Here is a 12,961-nt window from a genome sequence, read left to right on the forward strand (position 1 = left end):
CCATTCACAGAATTGCAGGATATACAAAATTGATTTGTTGTAAGAGTTATTCAGGCCAGTGATAAGAACTTGAAGATACTTGTGATGCCTTGGACATAATTATATTATTTAAAGTACGTATACTACATAACTTTTTGTTTTATCACAAACCCATCAGTTACATATAAGCATCCTTATTTACTGTGAATGTCTCCAGGTGTGTATTTTTGTGTCTTCTAAACAGAATTGGCAGAATAGCTAAAAGAACCTTAGATTGGTATTTAAGTAGTAACTGTGCTCCTCACTGTTTTGCATACTGTCAGTGCAGTTTGTGAGAATATCTCATTGTTTTTAGTTTTTATTCAAATTGATTGATCCTCCTTCAGTCTCTCCCTCTTCCTTGTGTCCCAGAGAATTGTCAGTAATCTCCAGCTACTTACAGGCTGTCTTTTGTCTCTGCAGGCTTCTTATGCATATCCTGGCTCTAATGTGCATTGTGGACTATAATAGAATTTTTCCTGTGTTCATAATAAAAACCACCCTTTGTATTTAGGATATTCCTCATCACTAGCTGAAACTAGTTGCTGATTCTAATTGCTATATTGTGATTGGGAAGAACTTTTATCATCAACGCACTTTTTCTACAGGTACATATAAGACAGCTTGCTGTACTCAGACCATCTTTTGTTTTGTGTTTATGGCATTTTGTGCTTCTGTTTTGCATGCATTTTATCAGCAAAAAGTGTGAAGGATATAATGTTTTTTGCCTACCTTATGACCTTGGTCTTAGTGCATTGGTAGGTCTTATGAGGAGTATGTAAGACAATTTCCTTGTCAGGAAAGATTTGCTGGTTTCTTTGAAGGCATTTGATATGTACTACTGCCAGATCTTTATGTAAGAGCAGGCAAGCAGACCACTCCAACAGTCAGCCCAGGTGTGCATGAGCCTACCCCAGGTGAGACAATGGCTTCTGTTTATGGTTTATCACCACCTCCCAATTGTTGGTTGGTAATTGAATTTGATCATTAAACAAGGAGAGATAATGATGGTGACAATGAATTTGTGAGTGCTCCAGTTCAACAACAGGAACGAAAAACAATTGTATAGGTAAATTTAGGAATTTTGTACATGGAACTTACCCAGCAAGAAATATATACTTAGCTATAGACTCCGTCGTCCCCGACAGAAATTCGAATTTCGCGGCACACGCTGCAGGTAGGTCAGGTGATCTACCGCCGCCCCTGCCGCTGGGTGGCAGGAATAGGAACGATTACCGTTCTAGAACCAGATTTTCTCTGTCGCGGTAGTGTCAACATACGTTGTTGCTACCTCCTGACTTGATTTTCGTTTTTTTTCATCGCCATCGACCTTCTGGGCTGTCTTTTGCAGGAAGTACTGGGTCTTTGGTTTGGCATACGCTTTTTATTAACTTTTTTAATGAATTTGGCTTCGAAATTTCGAAGAATATATTACGTGAAACTACCGAATTTTCGGTAGACACTTATATTTTGCAATAAGGGAAATATTGATTTTTGTTTTTTTTTTTTCACTAATACGTGTATAAGTGTTAGAACTTGATGAAGGAAATATAAGATCTAACTTTCCTACTTTAGGAAGTCAGAAAGCATATAACTAGATAAACGCTTCCTTTAGAAGCTTTAAGAGCTCTCGTACTAACGAGCAGTTAGAGTATTGACAATTCTAGTAGTTGTTGCATCCTCATCACTTCTTACTCCACAGAATCTACAAATTCATATGTGCAAATTTGAAGATAAATGGATGGAGCTCAAAAGGCGAGCTCTAAAAAGGTAAGAAGTGAATATAGTGTTCCCAGTGCAGTGGAGGGTGCGTCTGATCGGCTCCGTAGCGCTTCCAGGCCCTAGACCTCTTCCAAACTCCCAGACCCCAGTGGAGGAGGAAGTAGACAGCCGCAGGAGGTTAGGGAGAACCCCCACCGGTCAGGCGTCCCCCGTCCCCTCGGCAGGTTCTGTAGAACGTCCCCAGACTGCCAAGGATAGCCATTGATAAGGCATCCTTAAAAAAGTGCGTCTCTTCATCTTACATCCGAAAAGACGAAGAATGTATGTTTGGAGTGATCTAGCGCGTTCTCTGAAAACTAAGAGAACACTGAGCAAGAGCCAGCCGCTGCCAGGAAGCCGCGTTCCAGCAGCTAGCGTGAGGTACGTTCCTATAGCCAGCAGCGAGGCGCGTTCCAGCTAACAGACTAGCGCGAGCCGCGATTCCTACATTAACCAAACGCGAGCCGCGTTCTAGAAAATTTTTCTTGGCGCAAGGCGCCTTCAAAAGAGACGAAGCGCCAGACCCTGGCGCAAATTGCGCCAGAAAAACAGACGGCTAGAAAAAAGCAAGGGAGCCTTACAGTAGAGTGGCAATCAGAACGATCCTTCCATTGAACGTTTCCGGGCAAGAGGCTCTTTCTAAACAAAAGGGTCTAGTAGGGCGCTCGGAACTGTCAGGGCGCACGGGACCTTCCACGCAAGCGGAAACGTTCCAGGAGCGAGTCCTCCTTTCTAGCGTGCGGAACATTCCAGGCGCGCGGAACATTCCAGGCGCTAGGTGCAAGGATCCAGGCGCCAGAATATCCTTTCTCTATCTGCCTCGGCAGGGAAAGAAGGTAGTAGAGTATCTGCTGTGAGAATAAACATACGGGCAAATCATAAGCACATACCGTAGTTACTTCTTTGCTGAGCAACTCAATTACCAGTATCCTTCCAGGAATTTCCTAGGAAGGACTACGCTTAAAGGGATTGTTAAGACAACACCTACTTAGCTTCTAGATTTATCGAAGTCTTGTTTCGCTTAGATATGCATGATAAGAACTTCCTGAAGTTCGATAATAATGTTATAAAGATTCCTTTATTAAATGGAGTAGCTGGCAACTCTGGAAGAGTAAGGCCAGTCGGCTAACGAGACTGCTATCGCTTAGACACCAACGCAGTATCATGTAGGTGTCGGTCATGAGTGGGCGGTAACATGTCTCTCTCCTGCGGGATGGAATGAATAACCGTGTCTCTCCCCTACAATCGTGGTTTTAGCCTCGGATTGAGGGGATAGTTAAGCAAACATAAATAAAATATTGTCTGCCTTTTGCTAAGAAGCTTTCAATAAGAAAGATATTACATTTCAATGCTGTTTACCGTAGGTAACATTTTTAAAGGATTCTAACGCAGCGAAACTCTATATTGTATAATGGCTCTCATGCTTACGAAAGCATGGCTTATTAGAGTACATGCTTAGTAGAGAAGATGAATGTAGTAGAGAATTCACTTTAAGACTACGGTATGGTCAAGTCTTTATGCACATACCGAGGTTAACTACAGAATTCCTAGTATCCTTACAAAAGGTTCCTAGATTAATGCTGTTTACACAATGTGACAGTATTATAAAGGATTCTAATACGGCAGCGCGCGATATATATAATTCTCTCATCCTTTCGAGAAACGCACACAACCTTTTTAAATTCGGATATTGCTCAGAGAAGTTGGGTGAGTCGGATGGGAAACATTCTCTTCAGTGGCAGGAAGTTTGTTTCCCTCAAATGAACTATACTAACGTATATAAAAGTTTTTTCCCACTAAGAACGGAATTAACATGTGAAGGATGTCGGGTACCATAAGGTCATAGATGTTATGGCACATAAGCTAAAAAGAACTAGAAGGAAGCGCCAGCCTGGCGCAAATTGTGCCAGAAGCACCATCCAAGATATTTTCTCGTTTTAGCGAGTTATTAACCTAAGAGTCCAGTAGCCTCTCGGACAGCAGGCTCGGTAACGGCAAGATTCGTTCCTGATTTCGTTACCCATTTAATCGAAAAGGGTCGCTTACAAGGAATGATGAAATGATTTATTTTAATCACTTAGGCCATTCCACGACTCTCTCATATCGCAAAGAGCATCGAGAATCTCTTTTTTTTCGCCCCGGTTTCGCGTTAACAAAAAGAGAACCTATTTGGGAACAGACACGGAACGTAACGATCCTTAAGAGGTTCGATGCAAGATTTTGCATGTCCGTGAGAACCTTCTCGATCGAGATAATAACTGTTAACGTATGTCTAACATTTATTGAAAAGAGTTGTGAGAACCTGCGGAAAGTCTTCTTCATAGATCTCTGTAAGGTAGAAGACGAACAGGCTTCCTTTAGACTGCTTCTTTTTCCTCGAACCAGAGGTAGCAATATAAGACATCTTTAAATTTAAAGAAGGGAATAAACTTTAGCCTTTTTTCCCCTAGTTATAAATTCTTAACAGATATTAAGATAATTGGGCGTCAAAGGAAGAGAGGATGTATGCCTCATTTTGGCCTTAGAGAGGTTGGATTCACAGAAGTCACGTTCTTCTCACAGCATGTTTTCGTAAGGCTTTTCCAAGAGTATCTGGATATTCTATCAGAATCTATTATAAATAGACCTATAAAACCTCTCCACTCTGAGTCTGTCCGCGTGCAGACTGACCAGAAGTGGACATGAATGAGAGGTTTTTGTACATGAACTTCCCTGCCAGATATATACTTAGCTTAGGTCTCTGACGTCACGACAGAAAATTCAAAACTCGCGGCACACGCTACAGGTAGGTCAGGTGATCTACCTTACCCGCCGCTGGGAGGCGGGTGTAAGAACCAGTCCCCCACCCCCTTTCCTGTCAGATTATTTTCTGTCGCCGGCTGGACAACACCTGTTGTTCAGTCCTTACGATAGTTGAAATTCGTTCTCGTTGCCGACGATTTGGATTTTGGTGAAGTACACTTTGGTTGTTGGCTTGGCATACGCTTTTTGGACTGTTTTTTGGATTTTTCTTTTGGATTTCTCTTTCATATCTATAATCATGGATGATTCTGAAGTTAAGAAACCTAGTTTATTTAGGGTTTGTTCAGAGAAGGAATGTAAAGTTAGGCTTCCTAAAGCTGCATTAGATCCTCACTCGGTATGTGAGTCGTGTAGAGGGAATGAATGCTCTTTTATTAACCCTTGCAAAGAGTGTGAGAATTTGGATGAGGATGGTTGGAAGCTCTCTCTTCTTATGTGAGAAAGTTAGAGAAAGATAGGGTGCGCAAGGCTTCTTCAAAGAGTTCTAGATCGAGGGTGAGTGAAGTTGACGCTGAGAATCCTGTAGTAGAAGTAGTTCCTTCTCCAGTTTCAGCCCCTGCGCCCAGCTTTGAACCCGAAGATTCGTTTTCGGAAGTTGCTTCTGGGAGAGCCTCGATCAGGAGTAAGGAGAGCCTCGCTCGCTCTCGACAAGGTAAGAGTGATGATAGTGCAAGTGATCAGTGCAGTGCCCCTAGTGCAGTGGAGGGTGCGTCTGACCGGCTCACTAACGCTTCCAGGCCTAGACCTCTTCCAGACTCCCAGACCCAGTGGAGGAGGAAAGTCGAAAGCCGCAGGAAGGTTAGGGAGAACCCCCACCGGTCAGGCGTCCCCTCGGCAGTTCCTGTTGCTCGTTCCCAGGCTGCCTTGGAACGAACCAAGAAGGAGTTATTGCGCCAGTGCTTCTCGTCATCTTCGTCGCCTTCTCTCAGCGTAGATGGAGCGCATCGGAGTCGTCTCGCCCTCTCAAGAGGCCCTGGAAGGATCCTTGCGCCCTTCCTTCCAGCCCCGAATCCTTCGCGGAAGAACCTGAAGTGGAACGCAAGAGAACCAAGATTTCGTCCTGTTACGCTTCTCCCCTGTCGCCTCTCGGGGACTTCGTCCCCCTGTAGAGGGAGTTTTAAGAGATCTCCTGCGCGTATCCTGGCGGGTCTGCAGGCGCAGATTGCGGCTTTAGCAGAGTCTATTGCCGGGACTTCTCATCGTCGGAAGGACGCCTCACTTCCGGTGAAGAAGTCTAAGAACGTTCCTTCGGCTAAATCTCCTTTGGCTAGAAGAGCTTTTGAGCCTGTTAGTAGGAGTTCAGAAGTGCAGGCTGGAGCTCGGGATCTTTCTCCGAGTAGGCTCTCCTCTCTTCCCAGCAAGAGTTGTGAGCATAGTAAAGGTGTAAGGATCCAGGCCAGGCTCTCTCCTCAGGATTTCCGCTCCTCTTCAGTTAGGCGTCAAGAGCTTGACAGACGTCAAGAGCCTAGTTTTCGTCAGGAGCGAAGGAAGAGTTCTTCGCCTGGTGGCCACTCTCCTTTTGACGGACGCTCGGAGCCTAGTAGGCAACAAGAGCCTAGTAGGCGCCAAGAGCCTAGTAGGCCGCCAAGACCTGGTAGGCGGCAACGGAACGAATTTTCTCCTCCGTTAGAGCACTCCCGATTGGATAGGCGCTCAGAGCCTTGTAAGCGCCGCGCTTCTGACAGGGATTCATCTGTGGATGTTTTCTCTCCCCGTGGCAGGCGTCAAGAAGCCTGGCAAGGCGTATTGAGGATGGCAGGCGCCAAGAGCCTAGCAGGCGCAGAGAGCCTGATAGGCGCTCTCCCGTATCCAGACGCTCTTCTGTGGAGTTAGAATCTGTTTCCGACAGACGGGCCTCCACTTGTAGGCGCTCTCCTAGTAGGCGCTCCCCAAGTAGGCGCTCTCCTAGCAGGCGCTCACCAAGTAGCTCTCTCCTGGGAGGCGCTCTCAAAGTATGGCGCTCTCCTAGAGGCGCTCTCCAACTAGGCGCTATCCTAGTAGGCTCTCTCCTGGGAGGCGCTCTCCTGGGAGGCGCTCTCAAAGTAGGCGCTCTCCCTGGTAGGCGCTCTCCTGGTAGCGCTCCCCGTGTAAGCGCTCTCCCGGTGGTTTTTCTTCCAGTAGGCGCTCTCCGAACAGGCGCTCTCCAAGGATTAGCTACTCCTCCTGGGCAGTAGAGCTTCTAGACGTCTTCTTCGGAAGAATTTGTTGCTGATTCGGAGGAAGATTTGCCCAAGGATGCTTCGGTTTCTTCGTATAAGAGACTTACAGACCTCCTCTTGCAAGATTTTGGGAGTCTCTTTCGGCCTTGTGCTCCTCCGTCTCCTCCGTCCTTATTTTCAACGACCAATACGGTCTAAGAAGTCTTCGGTCGTTAAGATGAAGCCTACAGTGTCTATGAAGAAGGCTATGAAGAACTTTGACGACTGGTTGCTTTCAAAAGAAGAGAAGGGCAAGACAGTTTTTTTCTTTTTTTTTTTTTTCTTTTCCCCCGTCCAAGCTGACGGGTAAGATGGGGTTCTGGTACGAGTCAGGAGAGCCCTTGGGTCTAACTCTTCCCTCTTCTGCAGACTCGGACTTCTCATTCGTTGGTCCGATTCCGCACGTCGCTCGGCGCTGAATTCTGCGAAGACGACGTGGGGTATGAGCGAGTTGGATCACCTTCTGAAGGGAATGTTCCGAGTCTTAGAAGTTTTTTAACTTTCTTGACTGGACCCTGGGAGTGTTGGCTAAGAGGACTCAGAGCAAGACACTCTTTCGCCTGAAGACCTTCCACGCAGTTCTGTCTTGCATGGACAAGGCAGTGAGAGACGGTTCCGGGGAAATTGCTTCTCTTTTTGGTGCAGGAGTGGTAAAGAAGAGGGCCGTTTTCTGCTCTTTTCTTACCAAGGCGGTTTCGCACGCACAGAGAGCTTCCTTGCTGTATTCGCAACTTTCCCCGCACCCTCTTCCCCAAGAAGACGATTAACGATATCTCCAGCTCGTCTTATCAGCAAAAGCGACGCAGGATATGCTAGCTCGCTCGGCTAGAATTCCGAAACCTTCGTTTCAGCAGAAGACGAAGAAAGAGGCTCAAAGTAGGCAAGAACCCTTTCGAGGAGGACCTTCGTCTCGCTCTTCTTCCTCCAGAGGTTCGAGACCACCTAGAAGAGGAAGGACCTTCTCCCGGTCTATTAGGGCCAAGAAATAGTTCGGGTGTCCTCCAGACAACTGTGGGTGCCAGACTTCTGAACTTTGCAGATGTCTGGGCACGGAAGGGGGCGGACCAACTGGTCCCTCGCGATCATCAAGAGGGGATACCTCATTCCCTTTATTTCGAGACCACCCTTGACCACCACTCCTAACCAAGGGCACTGGTGGCCAAATACAAAGACCCACTGATGAATCAAGCCCTCGCTCTAGCGGTAGAGCTGATGTTAGAGAAAGAGGCAATAGAGATGGTTCAGGACCCACTTTCAGCGGGGTTCTACAACCGTTTGTTCCTAGTTCCCAAGAACTCAGGAGGATGGAGACCGGTTCTGGACGTAAGCGCCCTGAATGTCTTGTGAAGAAGAGGAAGTTCGCTATGGAGACGACGTCATCAGTCTTAGCAGCTCTTCGTCCCGGGACTGGATGGTGTCACTGGACCTTCAGGACGCTTACTTCCATGTGCCGATCCATCCTTCTTCTTGCAAATATCTCAGATTCATGTGGGGAGGGAACGTTTTTCAGTTCAGGGCCCTATGCTTCGGCCTTTCCACGGCCCCCCAAGTATTCACAGGACTGATGAAGAACGTTGCCCAGTGGCTTCATCTCGAGGGAGTGAGGATTTCCCTCTACTTGGACGATTGGCTTATCAGGGCCAAATCCAAGGAGAAATGTCTGGAGGACTTACGAGTGACTGGATCTAGCAGCTTCTCTGGGTTTGCTAGTGAATTTCGAGAAGTCACAGCTAATCCCCAGTCAAGAGCGTATCTATCTGGGGATTCTGATGGCTTCTCTGGTTTTTCGGGCGTATCCGTCCCCAGAGAGGATAACCCGAGGTTTGGAGAAGGTAGCAATCTTTCTAGAGAAAGATGTATGCACAGCGAGGGAGTGGATGAGTCTGTTGGGGACACTCTCCTCTCTGGAGCAATTCGTTTCTCTAGGAAGGTTGCACCTCAGACCCCTACAGTTCTTCCTGACGAGGAACTCCGGGATCGGAAATATCAAGGTCTGGACTTTGCGTTCAAGATTTCGCAAGAGATAAAGGAGGATCTACGTTGGTGGCTAGACCCTCTATTGTTCAAGGAAGGCCTTTCCTTGCAAGTCCGGAACCCCAACCTAGTATTGTATGCAGACGCTTCGGACAAAGGTTGGGGAGCTACTCTCGGGTCGAGAGAAGTGTCAGGCACCTGGAGGGGAGATCAGGTGTCCTGGCACATCAACAAGAAGGAGCTAACAGCGATTTGGTTAGCTCTCAAGACCTTCGAACCCCTCGTAAAAGGGAAATATGTTCAGATCAACTCCGACAACACTACAGCCCTGGCTTACATTCGAAAACAGGGGGGAACTCACTCTTTCTCCCTGTACGAGACAGCGAGATCGCTCCTCTTGTGGTCAGAGGAAAGGACATAAGGCTTCTCACCAGGTTCGTACAGGGAGAAACCGAATGTCAGAGCGGATCTGCTAAGCAGAAGGAATCAAGTCCTTCCCTCAGAGTGGACTCTGCACGCGGACGTATGCCAGGAGCTGTGGAGGACGTGGGGCAGGCCCCATCTGGATCTATTTGCGACCTCCAGGAATGCGCGGATAGATCTATACTGCTCCCCTATTGCAGACCCAAGAGCAGTGGCAATAGATGCATTCCTCATGGATTGGAGGAATCTGGATCTGTACGCGTTCCCGCCTTTCAAGATTATAGGGGAAACGTTAAGGAAATTCGCAGCGTCAGAGGGAACAAGGATGACGTTGATAGCTCCGTTCTGGCCCGCCCACGACTGGTTCACAGAGGTACTGGAATGGCTGGTGGATGTCCCAAGATCCCTACCTCTAAGAGTCGATCTCTCAAACAGCCCCACTTCGACAGGTTTCACAAAAACCTCCCCGCTCTCAGTCTGACTGGATTCAGACTATCAAGAGTCTCGTCAGAGCTAAGGGCTTTTCGGCAAAGTCTGCAAGGGCTATTGCCAATGCACGTAGACCTTCCACATCTGAGTCTACCAGTCGAAGTGGGATGTTTTTCGACGCTGGTGCAGGACTCATAAAGTTTCCTCCTCCAGTACCTCTGTGACGCAGATTGCAGATTTCCTTATCTTCCTGAGGGAAAATGCGGGTGGGTTTGGTTGTCTCCACCATCAAGGGGTACAGGAGCATGCTTTCCTCAGTTTTTCGTCATAGAGGATTAAACATATCTGAGGACAAGGACCTCCAATGATTTAATCAGATCGTTGAAACGGTTAAAAGAACCTCCTCCTTAGTGCCTAGCTGGAATCTTGATGTCGTGCTGCTCTTCCTGAGGTCCTCAAGGTTCGAACCTCCCCATGCTGCTTCGTTCAGAGACCTTTCGATGAAGACTCTTTTCCTCTGTGCGTTAGCGTCAGCAAAGAGGTCAGCGAGCTGCAGGCTCTAGAAGGTGAGGTAGGTTTCCAAGGAGGCTCCGCGGTTTGCTCTTTTCTTCCGGCTTTCCTAGCCAAGAATGAAAACCCTTCTTCGCCGTGGCCCAGGAGCTTCGAAATCAAAAGCTTATCCTCCTTAGTCGGGACAGAAGAGGAGAGATCTCTTTGCCCGGTGAGAAGCCTGAAATATTATCTTCAGAGGAAGAAAAGACTTGCCGCTAATGAGAGCAATCTCTGGTGCTCTGTAAGGGACCCCAGTAGGCCCTTATCTAAAAATGCACTCTCATTCTTTATCAGGAATATTATTAGAGAAGCACACTCGTTTCTTGCATCAGCAACAGTTTAACCTTCTGAAAGTCAAGGCGCACGAAGTACGGGCCATCGCGACGTCTTTGGCTTTCAAGAAGAATTTGTCATTACAAAACATTATGAAGGCCACTTTTTGGAGGTGTGAATCAGTCTTCTCTAATCACTACCTAAGGGACGTATCGATTACGTATGATAAGTGTTTTGGGCTAGGCCCTTACGTATCGGCGGATTCAGTGCTGGGCAGGGAGCTGAAACACATCCTTTTTAATCCTTTTTCCCTGTTAGTTTTAAGTTTGAGTTTTTGGTTGTACGAAGGAAGTTGCAGGAGGCAGCTCCTTCTTTCGTATACTAATGTTAGTAATTGGTTAGGTGATCGGTTGTGCTTAAGGCTCCTTGCAATTGGTAGTGATAGGCTCTTGGCATGTAAGCGGGTTGATCCCCATTGACCAGATCCTGCTTGGATTCTGCCAAGTAAGTGGACTCAGTTCCCATTGGTAGACCCAAAGAGTTCTTCAGCCATAGGTCACGCCCTCGCTGAGACTCTTTAGGCAACGCAGACTAATAGACAGTAACTATCAAGTCTTCTGCCTAAATCAGGTAAGAACCAGAGGTTTATATTATGTATTCCTTTAAACATGTGTTTGTCCCCACTTTCTAAGTAAGTATGTGTCTCTTTCCCTCCACCAAGGGTGTCAATCAGCTAAGTATATATCTGGCAGGGAAGTTCATGTACAAAAATGATATTGTTAGTATACAATGAAAGTGTACATACTTACCCTGGCAGATATATACGATTGATGGCCCGCCCAGACCTCCCCTCAGGAGACAGGTGGAAGAAAATAACCTGACAGGAAAGGGGGACTGGTTCTTTACCACCCGCCTCCCGCGGCGGGTAAGGTAGATCACCTGACCTACCTGTAGCGTGTGCCGCGAGTTTTGATTTTCTGTCGTGACGTCAGAGACCTAAGCTAAGTATATATGCCAGGTAAGTATGTACAAAACTTTATTGTATACTAACAATATCATTTTTTCAAGGTAAATGACAATAGTCATGGCTAAGACATAGAATTGCTGCAGATCGTGTTAGGGAATGAGGAAACTGTCCTCTTCCGATACCTCTGTGAACCACATAGCGAGGTTTTTTCTTCACTTTCAGAGGGAAGTAATCACCTATGTATATATCTGCTATCAAAGAACGCAGTTAAAGGCCATACTCTGTCTCTACAAAGGGAATTAGAGATAACAGAGGATTAAGATCTTCGGGATCTTATACGATACCCCAATACGACAAGAGTAGGATATCATGTACTTCGAATGGGATTTTTTTTTTTTTTTTTTTTTTTTTTTTTTTTTTTTTTTTTTTGTGTGGCCACAGATTCCGTGTTCCGACAAAATGGAACTGCTCCTCATCTGACTTCTTTGAGGAAGTTTATGAAGGAATTCTTTGTTTCTCTTAGCCCTAAACGACCCAAGAGACAAGTGAATTTTTTGTGCATTGGAATCTCGCATCAGATTCAATGGAGACTCGGCAATGGGTTCTTGCCAGCATAGTATGTCTGGCAAAAGAAATAAATCCCTCTATTCCTGACGCAACGCTTTCAGAGAGAAGTTTAGTTGCCCAGGCAGGGTACTTACATTTTCATCTACAGAAGAAAGATGGTTTAAAACGTTTGCCTACAGAGTCTTCGGGGTGCGATGAGGGCTCAAAATGCTTCCCAGAAGGTATTCAGAAGGATACCAATAAGAGCTAGAAATCAGGGTTCCGCCCAATTTCAGCTCAGAGTCTCCTTCGACTTCCAGACTCCTTCCCTTCCTTCGGGCAAGGATAGGAAGATTCTGCAACTGAGGAACCGTCATCAACATGTAAGAAGAGATCTCGTTAGCAAAAGAAGTGTTTCACGAAGGATCCTCCTCGAGGAAGACTCTTCTCTCTCGTGTTGTTAGATATCCTGTCGTCTACTGGGTGTAGCTGACTAAAATCACCTCCCCTTGCCAGGGGCCAAAAAGCTCAAAGGGGAAGAATTTCTTCCACCCTTCTCCAGTCTCCTGATAAACTATGTGGTTGTTCAGGACTCTCTCGGACAATGTAGCGCCAGCCAAGCGCCAAATGCCAATACAGGCGAAAAACGCCAGAGGCGGACAGTTCCAAGGAACTCTGTCATGGTCGGATACTGAGAAGGACGCCGGGCCAACCTGGCGCAAATGCGCCAGAGGCGAACAATCGGACAGATATAAGAGTGTCCCGATGTGGACATCGTCAGACAGCCTAGAGACTCTTCCAAGCTCGAAGCTCCAGCAAGTGTGGAGGAGCCAAGCCAGGCGCAAGGCGCCAGCCAGGCTCTAGAGCCAGCCAGGCTCTAGGAGCCAGCCAGGCTCTAGGAGCCAGCCAGGCTCTAGGAGCCAGCCAGGCTCTAGGAGCCAGCCAGGCTTCTAGGAGCCAGCCAGGCTCTAGGAGCCAGCCAGGCTCTAGGAGCCAGCCCAGGCTCTAGGAGCCAGCC

General features: G+C 47.0%; 1 protein-coding gene across 1 annotated transcript in view; it reads left to right on the forward strand.

Annotated features, from left to right (window-relative positions):
• The window catches only part of LOC135211148 (ubiquitin carboxyl-terminal hydrolase 29-like), a 105,039-nt gene that overhangs the window by 47,558 nt on the left and 44,520 nt on the right, over positions 1-12,961 (forward strand). Inside the window, exon 8 of the mRNA XM_064244312.1 lies at positions 8,706-8,730. Coding sequence (XP_064100382.1) covers positions 8,706-8,730 — 25 coding nt within the window. The remainder of the gene's footprint in view (positions 1-8,705; positions 8,731-12,961) is intronic.

Source organism: Macrobrachium nipponense, chromosome 4 (assembly GCF_015104395.2).
Source record: "Macrobrachium nipponense isolate FS-2020 chromosome 4, ASM1510439v2, whole genome shotgun sequence".
In the NCBI taxonomy this organism is placed as follows: Eukaryota; Metazoa; Arthropoda; class Malacostraca; order Decapoda; family Palaemonidae; genus Macrobrachium; species Macrobrachium nipponense.